Raw genomic sequence first — 15,426 nt, 5'->3', positions numbered from 1 at the left:
AATAACCAAAGGTAAAGGTCAATTATCGGATTTTTTTTTGTAAAAAAAAAGAAAAAAAGAAGAAGAAGAAATCGGACAAAAAAAGGTCTCATTTCAGTTACCCTGTACAACCTATTTAACTTTCAATTTACTCTTTAGGTGGCAAGAATTGAAAATTACCATTAGCACCATTAGGAATTTTCTCAAAATCATCGATTCCAAGAGCTTTTTGTGTTGAATTGAATGTACAATGATCAATTCCTACAAGCTGCACAAGAGAAAACGACAAACTATTTAAGAATTTCCTAGCTAGCTTGTGTAGCATGCTTATATAGTAAATGCAATACAAGTCAAGTTGGAAGGGGAAAAAGAGAGTGAGAGAAAGAGATTATCAAAGTCGTGTTAGTAAACCTAGTACTGATTTCAATTGATACATTCATATGCACGATAGACCAATACTAAGAGAAGCAGAGAACTATACCACAGAAAGCAGGACTATCTCATCTAACAACTAGATATTGTAGACTATCCCTTCTTGAAAGATTGTTTATTGAGATAGTTTAATGGACTGGAAAACACACTAGACCAAGGCGGTCGTGTCCTCTATTTATAATAAGAATTACAACAGTTTCCTCCACAATAGGACTATGAGATCCATCTTTATCATAAACTCAACAGTTCCCTACACCATAGAGATATGAGATATGAAATACATCATATCATACCAGAATAACTACAAGATTATGGAGGGAGACTCGAAGACAGTCATACACAGCAGTTTTCTGAAACAATTTTTCGTAGGGAGTGATATTATTCAAAACACGACTAGGAAATCGGTTAATTAAGTATAATGCAGTATTGAAAGCATCAACCCAATATGTGCTTGGCATATGAGCATGTGCCAAGAGAGTGAGACTTGTTTTAACTATATGTCGATGTTTCCTTTCGGCCAATCCATTTTGTTCGGGATGGTCGACACAAGAGAGGAACGAAAAACTAATTCCATGATTTGATAAGAAGTTTTGAAAACACGTTTAGTGTATTAAGCCTCCCCGATTGAAAAGCTTTGAGATTTTGGTCGAGAATAAATTTTCAACATGCAACTTAAATCGGACAAAAATATCAAAGACTTCATGTTTAAATTGCATAGGAAAAATCCATGAGTATCTAGAAAAAATCATCGACAAATAAAACGTAATACTTCGACCCTTTAAAAGACATAGTGGGAGAACACCAAACATCCCCAATGCACCAACTCTAAAGGAAGTTTTGTTATTGAATTCGACAAACTAAACGACAATTTAGTACTTTTGCCTAATGGACATGAATGACAAAAAAGATTGAAGTTGATCCTTTCAAAGGAAGACATTTATTTGACATAAGTCTAGATAAGGTGTTTGATGCGGGGATGGCTTAGACGAGAATGCCAAACTTGAGCACCAACACGGACACCAACAAACGCAAAAGGATGACTGACTTGCTTTCGAATCTGATTATGAATGTGAAAAGAGTAGAGACCATTTTCATTACGTCCTTCGAAAAGCCCCTCCCGTCTTTAGGTCCTTCACATAGAAACAATCGGGGAAGAAAACAAAAAGCAATTATTGTCACGAAAATTGATGTAATGAAAGGAGGTTAGCGGAAATGAAGGGCAATGTAAAATATTGTTCATTTTATAGGATGACATAGCATGTGATATATTAGTTGAACCAATATGTTTTATAACCAAACTGCACCGCTGTGCCACAAAGAACTTGATCCTTGCCGTGATAGTCATCATGAATTGCAAGATTAGTTAGATCGGAAGTGATATGATTCGATGCACCAGTATCAGTAATCCAAGTGGTTGGACTGTTGTTGAATGATGCAGTAGCTGCCATAGCAGTGAGCTTCTGAGTGGGAACCCGACCTTCATAGGCTTTGTTCATGCGCTCATAGCAATCTATAGCAGAGTGTCTTGGTCGATTGCATATTTGACAAACAAGATGATCAGAATTGTTAGCCTGAGGTACATAGTTTGATGGTCCTGAATAAAATCCACGACCACGACCTCTGCCTCTCATGTGAGATCCTTGGATATTTGGCGAACCACGACCACGAGTATTGTTCTGATGAGATTTAGGAGGATACATTGCAGTCGGATTGGTTTCAAGTGAAGGTGTGTTATGTGCCTTAAGTCTCATTTCGGCACTAAGAAGCAATGCCACAAGATCGTCATAGGATATAGGAGTGTCACGGGCTTGAGCAGAACTTACTGTAGCTTCATACGTGGAACCAACATTGTTCATAATAATAGTAACAAGATCATCATCTTCAATAGGTTTGCCAGCTAAGGCAAGATTATCAGCAAGCTGATTAATTTTGTCCACAAAATCAGAAATTGAAAGGCCTTCCCCTTTTGTTGTAAACAAATCATTCCTCAGTTGGAGAATGCGATTTTGTGAGTGAGAAGCATACCTCTTTTCTAGTGACAACCACGTGTCACGTGAGGATGTACAGCGAGCCACCGTTGATAACACTGATGGAGTGAGAGCTGTTGATCCAACTCAAGATCATTTGATCCCGTTGATTCCAAGCAGCACACTCGGGATCAACTTCAGTTGTCACTGCGCCTGTAGCATCCCGTTTGAATTCAGATGGAGATGGTTTTGTACCATCTACAAAACCCATTAGTCTTGCTCTTCAAAACAGGAACAATTTGAGCAAGCCAAAGAGAATAGTTGGTCTTGTCCAATTTGATTGACATGAACCCGGAATGGTTGGGTACAACGACACCAGTTGAAGAGGTGTTTCCTGCGTCCATTGTGATTGTGATTGCTGTTAAAGAGAAAAAAAAAATTCTTGTTGCTGGACTAAGTCTCTGATACCATGAAAGATTGTTTATTGAGATAGTTTAATGGACTGGAAAACACACTAGACCAAGGCGGTCGTGTCCTCTATTTATAATAAGAATTACAACAGTTTCCTCCACAATAGGACTATGAGATCCATCTTTATCATAAACTCAACAGTTCCCTACACCATAGAGATATGAGATATGAAATACATCTTATCATACCAGGATAACTACAATATTATGGAGGGAGAATCTCAGCAGCCAGCGTGCCATGATTTGAAGGTGAGACACTAGGCTTGGTCTTACTATCACTTCTCACAGCCGAAGGAATTTCACAGACAGCATACATTGATACTAGATATCATATTTATAACTACGTAAAAATTCATGGAGAGCACATACTCCTTTTATTTTTGTTTTGTAGTGATCAACTATTTGTGGGATATATTTCCCGAGATATTAGACTTGATACCAGATACTATTGAAGACAAAAAGATATATGAGGCAAATGCACTTAATTTCAAAATAACAGCCAAAGAAAAAGATGTGATTTTACCTTTCAATTAAACCGTCTTTGGAGTCAGTTACGTTCTCCGTGAAACTAGTACCAAGAAATGTGTCTCTGCTAGCGTGCAATTCTTTACTAACATCTCTGATATCTATTCTCTTTGACGGTGATTCAACAGAACATGCAACCCCAATTCTGACTATTGTAGTCAAACCAGCAGCAGTTTTGCTCTTCTGTGATTGCCGATTTTCATGCTATTATAAGTATCTCCTAGAGTGTCATCTCCTTCAGATAGAAGTATTGGATCTATGATCTTTATAAATTGATCTTGCAAACCATTGCTAGCATAGTTATGGAGGCATAAACCGTCTTTAAACATCTCGTCGGTTGGTCTCCTTCTAGTGGACATCTCCAACACCAGAATTCCATAACTGTAAACATCACCTTGTATGGATGCATCAGCTCCCATACCATATTCTGCAACATATACATCAATCACTAGTTTCCATAAAACCATTTAAAAGTAAAAAAATAAATATATTAAGAGCCATTGGCAAGCAAAATATATATATATATATATATATAAAGATGTGATTTTACCTTTCAATTAAACCGTCTTTGGAGTCAGTTACGTTCTCTCTGTGAACCTAGTACCAAGAAATGTGTCTCTGCTAGCGTGCAATTCTTTACTAACATCTCTGATATCCATTCTCTTTGACGGTGATTCAACAGAACATGCAACCCCAATTCTGACTATTGTAGTCAAGCACTCTAGCAATTTTGCTCTTCTGTGATTGCCGATTTTTATGTTATTATAAGTATCTCCTAGAGTGTCATCTCCTTCAGATAGAAGTATTGGATCTATGATCTTTATAAATTGATCTTGCAAACCATTGCTAGCATAGTTATGGAGGCATAAACCGTCTTTAAACATCTCGTCGGTTGGTCTCCTTCCGTGGACATCTCCACACCATAATTCCGTAACTATACATCATCACCTTGTATGGATGCATCGGCTCCCATACCATATTCTGCAACATATACATCAATCACTAGTTTCCATAAAACCATTTAAAAGTAAAAAAATAAATATATTAAGAGTCATAATATCGTAATACTTTACATCCATTATACTACAGAGAAATTGAAAAGGTCCTCACAATCGTCACTTAAGATGTTGATAGAAGTAAACAAACTGGCTTAATTACCGCTACAACCACAGTTCTTTCATCATCCTCGATCTTTTCAATTCTAACTCAACTAACATGGACAGAAAAGAAGTTAGATTAAGTTGATAGTTTTTATTCAGTCTAACAGCTTTTCATTTGCACTAACAATTCATTTTTCCTCTTTAAAAATATCTAAATAACTATGCTATAAGCTCCGGAGCTGAAAACATCCAACTATCCAAGGCCCTCCTATACCTATATCAGCTCGTGTAACTGGGTTGTTAATGGTGTCTAACTTAACACGGGGGAAAAAGAGGCAAATAAAAGCATTTGAGTGTCACAAAAATATGGACACATAAATATTATAACTAATGCAGTATACCAGATATTGATTTTCATGCATTTATGAATTGGAAAAAGGACTCGAATCAACTCATGTCGATCTTTGAATTCCTACCTGGAGCGGAATAGCCAATAGATCCCTTTACCCCTACTGAGGTACTTTGATTGTCATGCAAGTTCTCTATCGATCCCGAAAGAAGCTTTGCTAAACCAAAATCACCAACATGAGCTACCATATCCTTATCAAGAAGCACATTGCTTGGCTTTAGATCACGATGAATAACCAAAACGTGGCACTTTGATGAAGATAGCTAAGTCTGCGAAGCAACATCAATAGCGACATTTAGTCTTTGAAGTAGGTTCAAATTCGATTCTTCGTCTTGTTCTCTAATCTCTTGATGCAACCACTTCTCTAGACTTCCATTTGGCATGAACTCAAAGACTAGTGCTTTGAATTCATTTCCTTCATAATCCATACTAGAGCAAGAAGTTAGAATCTTAACAAGATTTCGATGGCGGATATTACGCAATGATTCACACTCTGCCATGAAACTCTTTAACGATCCTCTCAATTGAAGTTTGAACACCTTAACAGCAACAACAGTTTCATATTGGTTGAGCATTCCCTTATACACACTGCCAAAACCACCTGAACCAACAAAATTAGTTGGAGAAAATCCACCAGTCGCTTGAGAAAGATCTCCATAAGAGACCTTAACATGCTGATCACTGATTGATGGCAAAGAAGCCGTTTTAAGTTTACCTTTTCTTCTCAAGTAAAATATCATAGAACATGATGCCAAAAGAATAAACACGACCACACTGATGATAATTGCTATTTTGGAAGGATCGAACCTTCCTTGCTTTTTAGAATTGTTAATTCGGCATGGCGGCAATTGCGTTTCGTGTATACCCCCCACGAGATATAAGAATTTCAGCTCTTGAAAAATTGCTTGCAATTTTAAAGATTCCGCTTCATTTGGTACCTCACCTTCAAGTTTATTGAAGGATAGATTCAACAACCGGAATCTGGAAAGACCTCTAAATATTTCGAATTCCACCGGACAAGTTGTTGCTTGATAGATCTAATTCTTTCACATTCTTTAAAAGAACTGAAAGATTGAGGAACTGTCCCTTCAAACAAATTATCATACAAGTATAACTTTTCGGACTCTCACACTCACCAAGAGTAATAGGCAATGGACGGATAACTTATTTCGGGGCATCCATTAGAACAAGATGTTTTAGTTTTCCTACTACTAAAGGGAGGGAACCAGTTAAGGAGTTCATAGAGAAGTAAAGAAAAAGCAGAGAGGAAATATTAAAGATCTCTTTAGGTAGGGTACCATTTAGGTTGTTTTGTCCCAGATTCAGTTTTTGCAATAGGCTAAGATCACCAAGACACGAAGGAATGTTTCCTTCCAGATCACATTGCTTCCTAAAATTAACAGACTCAATTTAGTATTGTTTGCTAGAGAAGATGGGATAGGTCCGACAAATTGTTTTATGTAAAAGAAATAACCCCATAAACTCTGAAGTTTTCCAAACGAAGATGGAATACAACCGTAAAAGTTATTAGCGAGAGAGATAATAGAAACAATTTGACGAGGTTCCCAATCCCTTACGGGATGATTCCAGATATTTGATTGTATCCTAGATACAACTTCTCAATTTGGTTGGAGAGATTGGTAATAGAGTTAGGGAGAACACCTCCAAAATTGTTTTGGTCCAAGATCAACATCTTTAGATTCTTGGAGTTGATCAAATAAGTGATAAAACTCAAATCATGAGCTTCTCTTGTTCCAAGATGATTGTTTCCAAAATTTATCCTTTCAATAGTTTGAGGGAATTTAAAATCCTTAGGAACTTGTCCTTGAAATTGTTTGAAGAAATATCAAAAGTTGAAGTTTAGAAGAATTAGCTAGTGAAATTGGGAGTAGTCCGGAAAGTTGATTTCCCCCCATAGAAACCAACGAGATCGAGGAAAGGTGATGCCCATATGCGGTGGAAGACTACCACTAAACCTGGTTCCGGGGAATTGCTAATAAATTCGGGGATGAGATGTTGAAAATTGTTAAAGGGACCTCACCGAGATAGTCTATTACCCGCAACACTTGAAATGGTTTAAGCTTGCGATCTACCAAAGGTGGCTGGAATACTTCCAACCAAATTATTTTCTTGTATAATGAAGGTTTGGAAACAACGAAAAGATTACCTAAAGAAGGGGTAGCACTCTGTCGGTGGTTCTTCCATTCTCAAGAGTTCAAGCTTTGACAATGAGCCAAGCTCTGTTTGGAATATTCCACGACAATTTGTTCCAACTTAAATCAATGGACCTGAGTTCAGTACATTGGGTTAGATTGACTGGAATTTCTCCTTCGAAAGTGTTACTGAACAGATCGAGTGCTTGAAGACGAAACAACCGACCAATTTCTTGTGGAATCTCACCGTAGAGTTGATTGTGGTCTAGGTTGATGAGCCTTAGGAAAGTGAGGTTTCCAATATGAGGCGATAACGATCCAACCAAACTCTGGCTGGAAAGATTCAAACTTATGACTCTTTGATGACGCTTGCCGCATGTAATGCCTTGCCAGTGACAGCGAAATGAAAAGATTGGTTCCACGAGGTTAAGCCGCCTTCAATTCCATCTCTAAGGGCATCTCCAATGGGGGGTGTAAAATTACACCTCCACCTAGGCTCCACGTAGGTGCCATTAGGATTTTACACATCTAATTGTATAGTATTGTATAGCTCATAAATATCCACACTCTATACTCTCCAATGGAAGAGTGTAAAAAAAATAGATTTTAAACTCGGACGTCACTCCAAGTGGCGTCCCTCTTTAATTTAAACCGGGCGTCACTTGGAGTGGCGTCCAGGATTAAAATAAAGCTTCAAACGCGTGTGTTGAAGTGGCGTCCGAGTTTTAAGTTAAGCGGGGCGTTATTTTAAGTGACGTCCGGGCTTTTTATTAACTAATAGCGAGAGGGGGAATTTCCCACCCTCTCTATTAGCTAATACACTATTACCTACGGTTTAGCACCCCCATTGGAGAGAGTTTTTTGATATTTGGAGTGTAAAATTTCCACTCTATACGGTTTACACCCCCCATTGGAGATGCCCTAATAGCGATTAGAGACTGTAGATCAGTCTCATTTCCTCCTGAGGTGGCCATAGAAGATTTTGTTTGTGACATCAATTGGTTAAAGAGTAGGAAGAACATGTAAACGTTAAGTAATGTAAATGTCTGCTTTGAAATCATCTTTGCGAATTCAGTAGGAAGAACGTGTAAACGTTTAGTAATAATATATAGGAGCAGACTTCAAATTTGGTCTTACCAGTCTGTCTATGTCACTTTCGATAATGACCCATTTTGCCGGCTAATGAATCATTGGCCCAAATTAGTAGGTGTTGACTAGAGATGTTACTAGTTTAGTATAAATCTTTTGCTTTCTAGTTGTATGGATGATTCTGCAACTGCTTTTTTTCTTGAGGACGACGAGATAAAGAAGACGAAAGAATAAAGTTGATTGACGATTAAGTATTTAAAACAGAGTTGATGATCCGTGTTCGCGTTTAATTTGCGTATTAAACACAATTTTTGAAAACGAATCATTCGGGAAAAATAAGATTATTATTCGAATTCGGAAAATTTTCGGGATTCAAAAGTTCTAAACGGGTAAAATTCGGATTCGGAAATAATTCGGTCCAAATAATTCGGTCCTATTTGTTAAGATGTGATGTGGTGGTTAAAAAAACTATATATAGCTAAAAGTACTATTTAGAACGCTTAATATAAGTAATTATCTATGATTTTGACCTATATTTCATAAAATGGAAGTGGTTTATGTGTACATTTTTATTATATAAAATTGAATTATACACGAATAAACATATAGACGAATATTTGCCGTACAATGAATATATGACATAATTTTTTTTTCCAAATGTTTGAAATTGAAACCCGAATTAGACCCGGATGGATTTACGTTCTGAATAATTCATGTCCCCAAATTTACTAACTAGGTTGATGATACGGTGTTTTTACTTCTTAGTTATTGACATTTTGATTCGTGTACTATGAATATGTGATTACTTTTTAGTTACTGTAAATTATGAATACGAGCTTAAGCCGCCTTCAATTCCATATTTAATGGCAATTAGAGACTAGAGATCAGTCTCATTTCCTGAGGTAGCCATAGAAGGTTTTGTTTGTGACATCAATTGGTTGAAGAGGAGGAAGATCTTGTAAAAATTGAGTAATGTAAATACCTGCTGTTTTGGCAATAACCTGTTTCATCTCTCCCGACATTAAATTTTCTCTGTTTCTTAATGCGTTCTTTATCATTTCTGCCGATAATTTTCGCTAATTATTTTATTTATTTTAATACTTTATAGAATGAAGAGGAAAAAGTATAATTTTTTTTTATTGAAGGAGTAATCGTTGGCAGGTTTCTTGTTGGAGTGGTCTCAAACAGTAGTAACTTCTGCCGACAGCAGTATATGAAGAGACAATGCCATCTCCAATGAGCTGTGTTTTGCAATTAAGTTAAGTGTGTATCACAGGGAAGCATTTTGGTAGGAATGGCGTCTCGGGTGTATCATGAATGCTACTTTTCTCCATGTGTTTAGAGAGGGTAATTGTGTGGCAGATGCTCTAGCAAGGTGTGCAACAGATGAAGAGTGCTATGCCTTTGACAACGTTAATAGACTTCCTAGGAAAGCTAAAGGTTGCTATGTTCTCGACAAGATGGGTATGGGTAATTTTAGAGTTTAAATTGCATTTAGACTTTGTTTTTTTTGTATCATGAGATGGCATATATATGAAAAATTTGCAAATGCAATTTGTATGTTCAAGTAAGCAATCTGACTAAATGAAATTTGCAGCAGTATTGCATTTTTGGGTCACTTTCTCAGCAAAATGGTCGTATGATGGAAGTTGGGTTCTCCCAGATCAAAGTTCCCAGCTACTGTTGTATTAGTTTGGTTTTCTGCCTCTTAAGCGCATATTGTATAATCCAGCGTTGAGAGTGGTTATAGATCTAACTTTCCAGAATTCATTTTCTTCGTAATAGTACTATTCATTTGCGTCTGCGGTCGATGCAATTTTTCTAACCTGGTAGTTGGTACTAGAACCAGGTTTATCAAGGAACGGTCCTAGTTCTGCAAGAACCCTCTAGGGCTTTAGAGGCTAGAACTCCTCCTCCAAAACAGAAGCTTTTCTGCGGCACCATTTCTACTCTGGGTGGTTTCTTTGGCTGTGAAAGTTAATGCTAAAGTTGTTAGAATGTGAATTATTATAATTCTAATAGAAGGAAATGTTATTGATAACTTGGATTTGATTACAATACCAATGGTGGTTTATATAGACTTGTCACCAACCATACACCATTAATACATCTACACAATGCCAAGATATTACAATTATGAGATCCCATGATTTAAGGGGAATTCTAATAAAAGATGTGTAGGTTGTACTGTTGAAACTGTGTGGTGAACACTGGTACGTGGTTTCAATAGGTTGTTGAATGCTTCCTCTTCTGCAATCTCCTTTTTGATTGTGTGAATAGACGTTGGAAGTTGGCTACGTCAGATAGCACTTTAAAAAATTAGTCAGATTTGCAGATAATGGGTGTGGGATGATTCAACAATTAAGATTTATCGGAAAAAAAAAATGGGTTGAAAGTATTTAGATTCGGCGCAGTCGGCTAGATGTGCCACTCACTGTAGAAAACAGAGGATATTTTACTAGGAAAGATCAAAACCTTTAAGTAAATGATCCCACATAGCAGGGCAGGTGCCGAGTAGCAAAGTCGGTAAAATATTTGAGTGATGATACCAAAGGTGCAGGGTCGAACCCCGCCAAAGATCAAAGAGTTCTTGATCTCATTTTAAAACAAGTTTGCCAATAAAAAAAAAAAAAAAAAAACATAAAGGGGGATAGCAAGCAGATAATGCATTGGGCATGTCATAGTTTTTTTTTTTTTTTTTTTTTTTTATGGGGTTCCCACCGGTTTTTATTGCAAAGGGGTAAACCTTACAAACCTTCCTAAGAGTTAGATCCTTAAAAGGAGGCACACAAAGACGCAAAATCGACAGACTATAAGCCTAACATACCTAAGATCACTAGATATGCTACAATTGTACACTAAGAAAGTAGAGTTAGGAATCCTACTTCCTAGTCATGATATCCTTAACAATCTTAGGATGATCTTTCCTAAGATGAGTCTGCGCTTTCTCATAGTTACAAAAGAAACATTACAAAACCTGACACACATAAGTGAGTTCCAATGTGTCATCCCAAAACTTTTTTGTGTAGTCCTCAAGATATCTCATCTTTTTGTTTTTGGTTAATGACTTAACTTTCTTCATCATTGCAAGTGTAGGCTCTATTTCTCCTAAAAAACGCTCTTGGATCCTTTTGCTTCTTTTTGGCTTCACAGTAGTCCATTGATTCTCAGAAGGCGCTGCATACTTTGATGTGCTCTTAGGCAATGCAAGCGTTGTAGCCCCTATATACGTATCCCCAAACAACTCAGATTCACTCTTTGAGAGATCATCATCTACATCCTCATTTCCAACAACTAACCCTTCATACATGTTTATTTCTCTACTATTTGGGAGTTGGTTAAGAGGATAGTAACTCTATGTTGGTGACTTTGTATTGGTAGATCCACTTATTGTGCAACCACTTATTGTCAACATTATTTCCGTTTTGAAGACGGCAAATTGGATACAGGAGTTAGTAGCTCTGCATTGTTCGCACATCTTTTCAGTGCTTGGTTCTTCAATAGGAAACTTAATATTCCCCATTCTGAGCAGGGGGGCAAGACATTAGCATAGTTTTAGCTACGTAACATTGAATAATTCTTTGCCAATGTAGTGGGAGAACAAATTGTAGTGTGCAGTTTATCAAGGATGCGAAGATAGTCAAGTGTTTTAGTTTTGTTGGAAATAAGGTTGGATAAACGCCCATCAGGATAAGGATAAACCACCAAGATAAGGATAACCACCAGGTATTAGGATGAGTGTAGGACTTTATCCTATATGATATTAGGATGAGTGTAGGACTCTATCATATCTGATATTAGATGAGTATAGGACTCTATCCTATCTAATATTGAGGAGGTGGGAGAGCTTTATAAATAGACCCCCCACCCCTCACATATTGATCATCCCAAAAACAACAAAGAAAAGCTCTCTCTCTCCTTTAATGGTGGCCTCCAACATTTTCTAAAGAAGAAACTAGTAATTTGTGGAGATTCCATAGGTGGTAACCTCCCTAGCCATTGTCGGTTCTTGGTTCGTGAACAAAGGTTGCTTCCGTTAAGTGGTTGGAACTTGACTCGAGCTAAGTTGAGAAGAAGAAGATCTTGAGTGTGCCAAGAACATCATCTTCTCCTGTAGATCAAAGTTTAGAACTTCAAATTGAAAGCTGTGACCAAGGTACGATCTTCTATTTCCGCTGTGCTATTTTATGCATGTGATATAGTGTAATTATACATATCGTAGGAATCATGCATGAGATATCGGTAAAGAACCCTACATTGGCATCGAGCCAGATTTTCCATGGTTTGCATGCTTTTGTTTGTAGTTTTGATCTTGTGATCTACATTTCTTTTGGAAAACTGTTTTTTTTTTTCAAAATCTTTTAATTAATTTTTAAATAATTAGGTTGTTTAAAATTAATTAGAAATTGCTTAATTTTTTTTGCAAAATAAATTATTTATGGGAAATAATTTGGCTATTTTAGTGGAAATTTTTTTTAGGAAAATTTTTTTCCTTTAAATTTTTTATTTTTCCACGATTAAAAATTGACATTAGGATGTTTATTTTTACCATGCTGTAATTATTTAAATATGGATTTTTACTATTGCATATAAATAAAATTGTATGTTTTCTATCAACGGTCATATGAAAACTAAGGCACAATGCCTAAGTCGCATAGACCTGAGACTTGTAGGAAAATTGAACCAGATATTGGAAGATGTGCTTCCAAGAAACGCATGACTGCAAAACAATATATGAGAGTTTTGCAGCGTACTGTCTTGAAATCTGATAAGATAAAGACAGAGCCACCATCATCAGAATATACACCAAAGAGCCCCAGTCCTATTCAGGATAGGAATGAGGCTCGACCACTTAAATCTCTCCTACATCGATTATGGGACAATCTTTGAGGAACCAAATCCATATGATGTGTCATCGAGTTTATTTTCCCACCTCACCGGGAAACAGAGGAAGTGGCTAGTAATTTTCAAATAGGCTGATAGTGACTGGTGAGGATGAGGATGACTCCCTGGACACCCAAGACGCGTTTCTATGTTCATGGTTGGTGACTCTTTTTTAGTTCCACATTGTTTTTGAAAGATAGAAAACTCCTTTGTGTAGAAACAATTTTATTAAATGGAAATTTAAGTAGTAGATTTTTGCATATTCTATGCTATTGATAGTCAAATGCATTGATTTTATTTAATGGCTAGAATCATGCTAGTAGATTATCATGATCATCTCATATGTGAAAATGTGGATTACTTAGATTTATTTTAAGAGATGATTCTTATTAAGTAGTATCTTATTTTGGAATTCAAACTTGATAGAATGGCACCCGATGGAAAATCCCGTTCACGATGCTACGAAAAAGGACTTGTTAAACGATAAAAATTAAACTTTGGTTTAGGAAAGTTAGGCTAATTCTCGCGCAGATAGGAAGGTCATTGACGTAATAAGCGAGACAATAGCAAAACCTACCACCGGGGAATAACACAAGCTGCTTATCTTCTTGCACTTAGGAAGTACAATGAGTATACAAGCGAGACAATGTTGCCCGAATTGCGGACTTGGCACCATGAGGAATGACTTCATGATGCGGTATGATGGCCTTGGATCGGCTAAAGAGGTATGGGAAGCGATAAAGGCGGACCTTGGGGGGTACTCGACTACTACACACACCAGGAGGCTACAAATGAGCTTTGACAAATTTATCAAGTCCCCCCATACCTCTATGATGACCTGACATTGCACGTGATGATGAGGAACATGGTTCTTTGAGTTAGCCCAAGCGGGGCAGTCTGTCAAATGAACAACAAATTCAAGCTGTCATTAGGTCTTTACCTAAAACTTGGGAACAATTTCGTCTTATCTTAACGCAAGGCAACAGTATCGCAAACTTTGCACAAATGCAGAGAAAATGTGAGCTTGAGGAACAAAGGCTTCTCAATGAAAAGCATGTAATTCAAACTGAAGCAAATGTTGTCAACTCCAAAAAGAGGAAGGCTCCTTGGAACAAGAAAAGTGGAAAAGGAAAAGGCAAGGAAAAGGCCAAGCCTGATCCACAGCAAAAGAAACCTAGGAAGTCGATAGACATGACTAGTGTTGAATGCTTCCGTTGTCATCAGATGGGACACTATGCTAGGGCATGTCCTTCTCCTGAGGTAAGTTTTACTTTAAGTACTGTCAATGTGATAAATCTTGTCATCTTTGTCGATTCATCACAATATTGGATTGTAGATTCAGCAGGAATGACATGACTACCATAAAGCCGGGATAGGTCCCCGCTTTGAAGATTTCGGAAACTTCCACAAGGAACTCAGAGAGTCCACATGGGAAACCAAAGTGTAGCTGATGTTTTGGGCACAGGCACTTGTAGGTTGGATTTTGCGAGTGGGAGATCCATCCTTATTGATCGAAGAAGTACTTTTTGTACCCTCAATTTGGAGAAATCTTTTATCAGTTTTGAAATTACTTCAAGAATCCTATGTGTTTAATTTTTCCCAGAACTCGCTTGAGATATCTTTAAATAACAGTTTGATAGGTCATGCTTATTTAATGAATTCTTTTATGACATTACACTTAGCACAAACTGAAGTTTTTATGTCTAAAATGGTTGGTTGCCAATTGTGACATGCTAGACTAGGACATATTGGACACAGTAGGATAGACCGCTTAGCAAAGGGAGGGTTGTTAGGTAACTTAACCTCTGTTAAAATGGAAACATGTGAAAGTTGTCTTGCTGGAAAAGCCACCAAGAAACCTTTTGGGAAAGCCCAAAGGGCAACTTATCCTTTACAACTTATTCACTCTGACATATGTGGACCAATGAATGTAACAGTAAGGCATGGGGCTTTGTATTTCATTACCTTCATAGATGACTATACACGTTATGGGACCGTGTACTTGATGTCTCACAAATCAGACGCCTTGGACTATTTTAAAAAGTACAAGAACCTTGTTGAGAATCAACTTGATAGGACAATAAAGCCTTAAGAACTGACCGCGGACGTGAGTATCTTTCTGATGAGTTTAAGGAACTCTGTGAAAATAAGGGTATAGCTAGACAGCTAACTATTCCTTATACCCCTCAGCAGAATGGTGTCTCTGAGAGAAGGAATAGAACTCTTCTGGAAATGGTTAGATCTATGATGGCTCAGGCTAACTTTCCATCTCATTTTGGGGTGATGCATTGTTTACGGCTGCGCACATACTTAACCTAGTTCCTTCAAAATCTGTTGACAAAACACCCTATGAACTATGGACTGGTAGACAACCCGTTTTGAACTACCTTAGACCATGGGGGTGTGTAGCCTTTGTCA

At 37.3% G+C, this 15,426-nt stretch overlaps 2 protein-coding genes across 2 annotated transcripts in view; both read right to left on the bottom strand.

The window, feature by feature from the left end:
- LOC147501851 (rhomboid-like protein 20) overlaps positions 1–4,272 on the bottom strand; it is a 61,635-nt gene extending 57,363 nt beyond the window's left edge. The window contains exons 1-3 of the mRNA XM_086606871.1: positions 3,924–4,272; positions 3,372–3,800; positions 160–247 (exon numbers count right to left, since the gene is read on the bottom strand). The gene's annotated coding sequence lies outside the window, so the exon portion shown is untranslated. The remainder of the gene's footprint in view (positions 1–159; positions 248–3,371; positions 3,801–3,923) is intronic.
- A 1,774-nt stretch (positions 4,273–6,046) lies between these two features.
- Positions 6,047–7,469, bottom strand: LOC147501850 (uncharacterized; the record flags this gene model as incomplete). Its single annotated transcript, XM_086604402.1, has 2 exons — positions 6,047–6,268; positions 7,104–7,469. Coding segments are annotated over 2 exons (588 nt in total), but the record flags the coding sequence as incomplete, so codon positions are not given.
- Positions 7,470–15,426: the final 7,957 nt, after the last annotated feature.

Source organism: Coptis chinensis, chromosome 4 (genome assembly GCF_015680905.1).
Source record: "Coptis chinensis isolate HL-2020 chromosome 4, ASM1568090v1, whole genome shotgun sequence".
NCBI lineage: Eukaryota > Viridiplantae > Streptophyta > Magnoliopsida > Ranunculales > Ranunculaceae > Coptis > Coptis chinensis.
The sequence above is the reverse complement of the archived record's forward strand: the minus strand, read 5'-3'. Positions and strand labels throughout refer to the sequence as shown.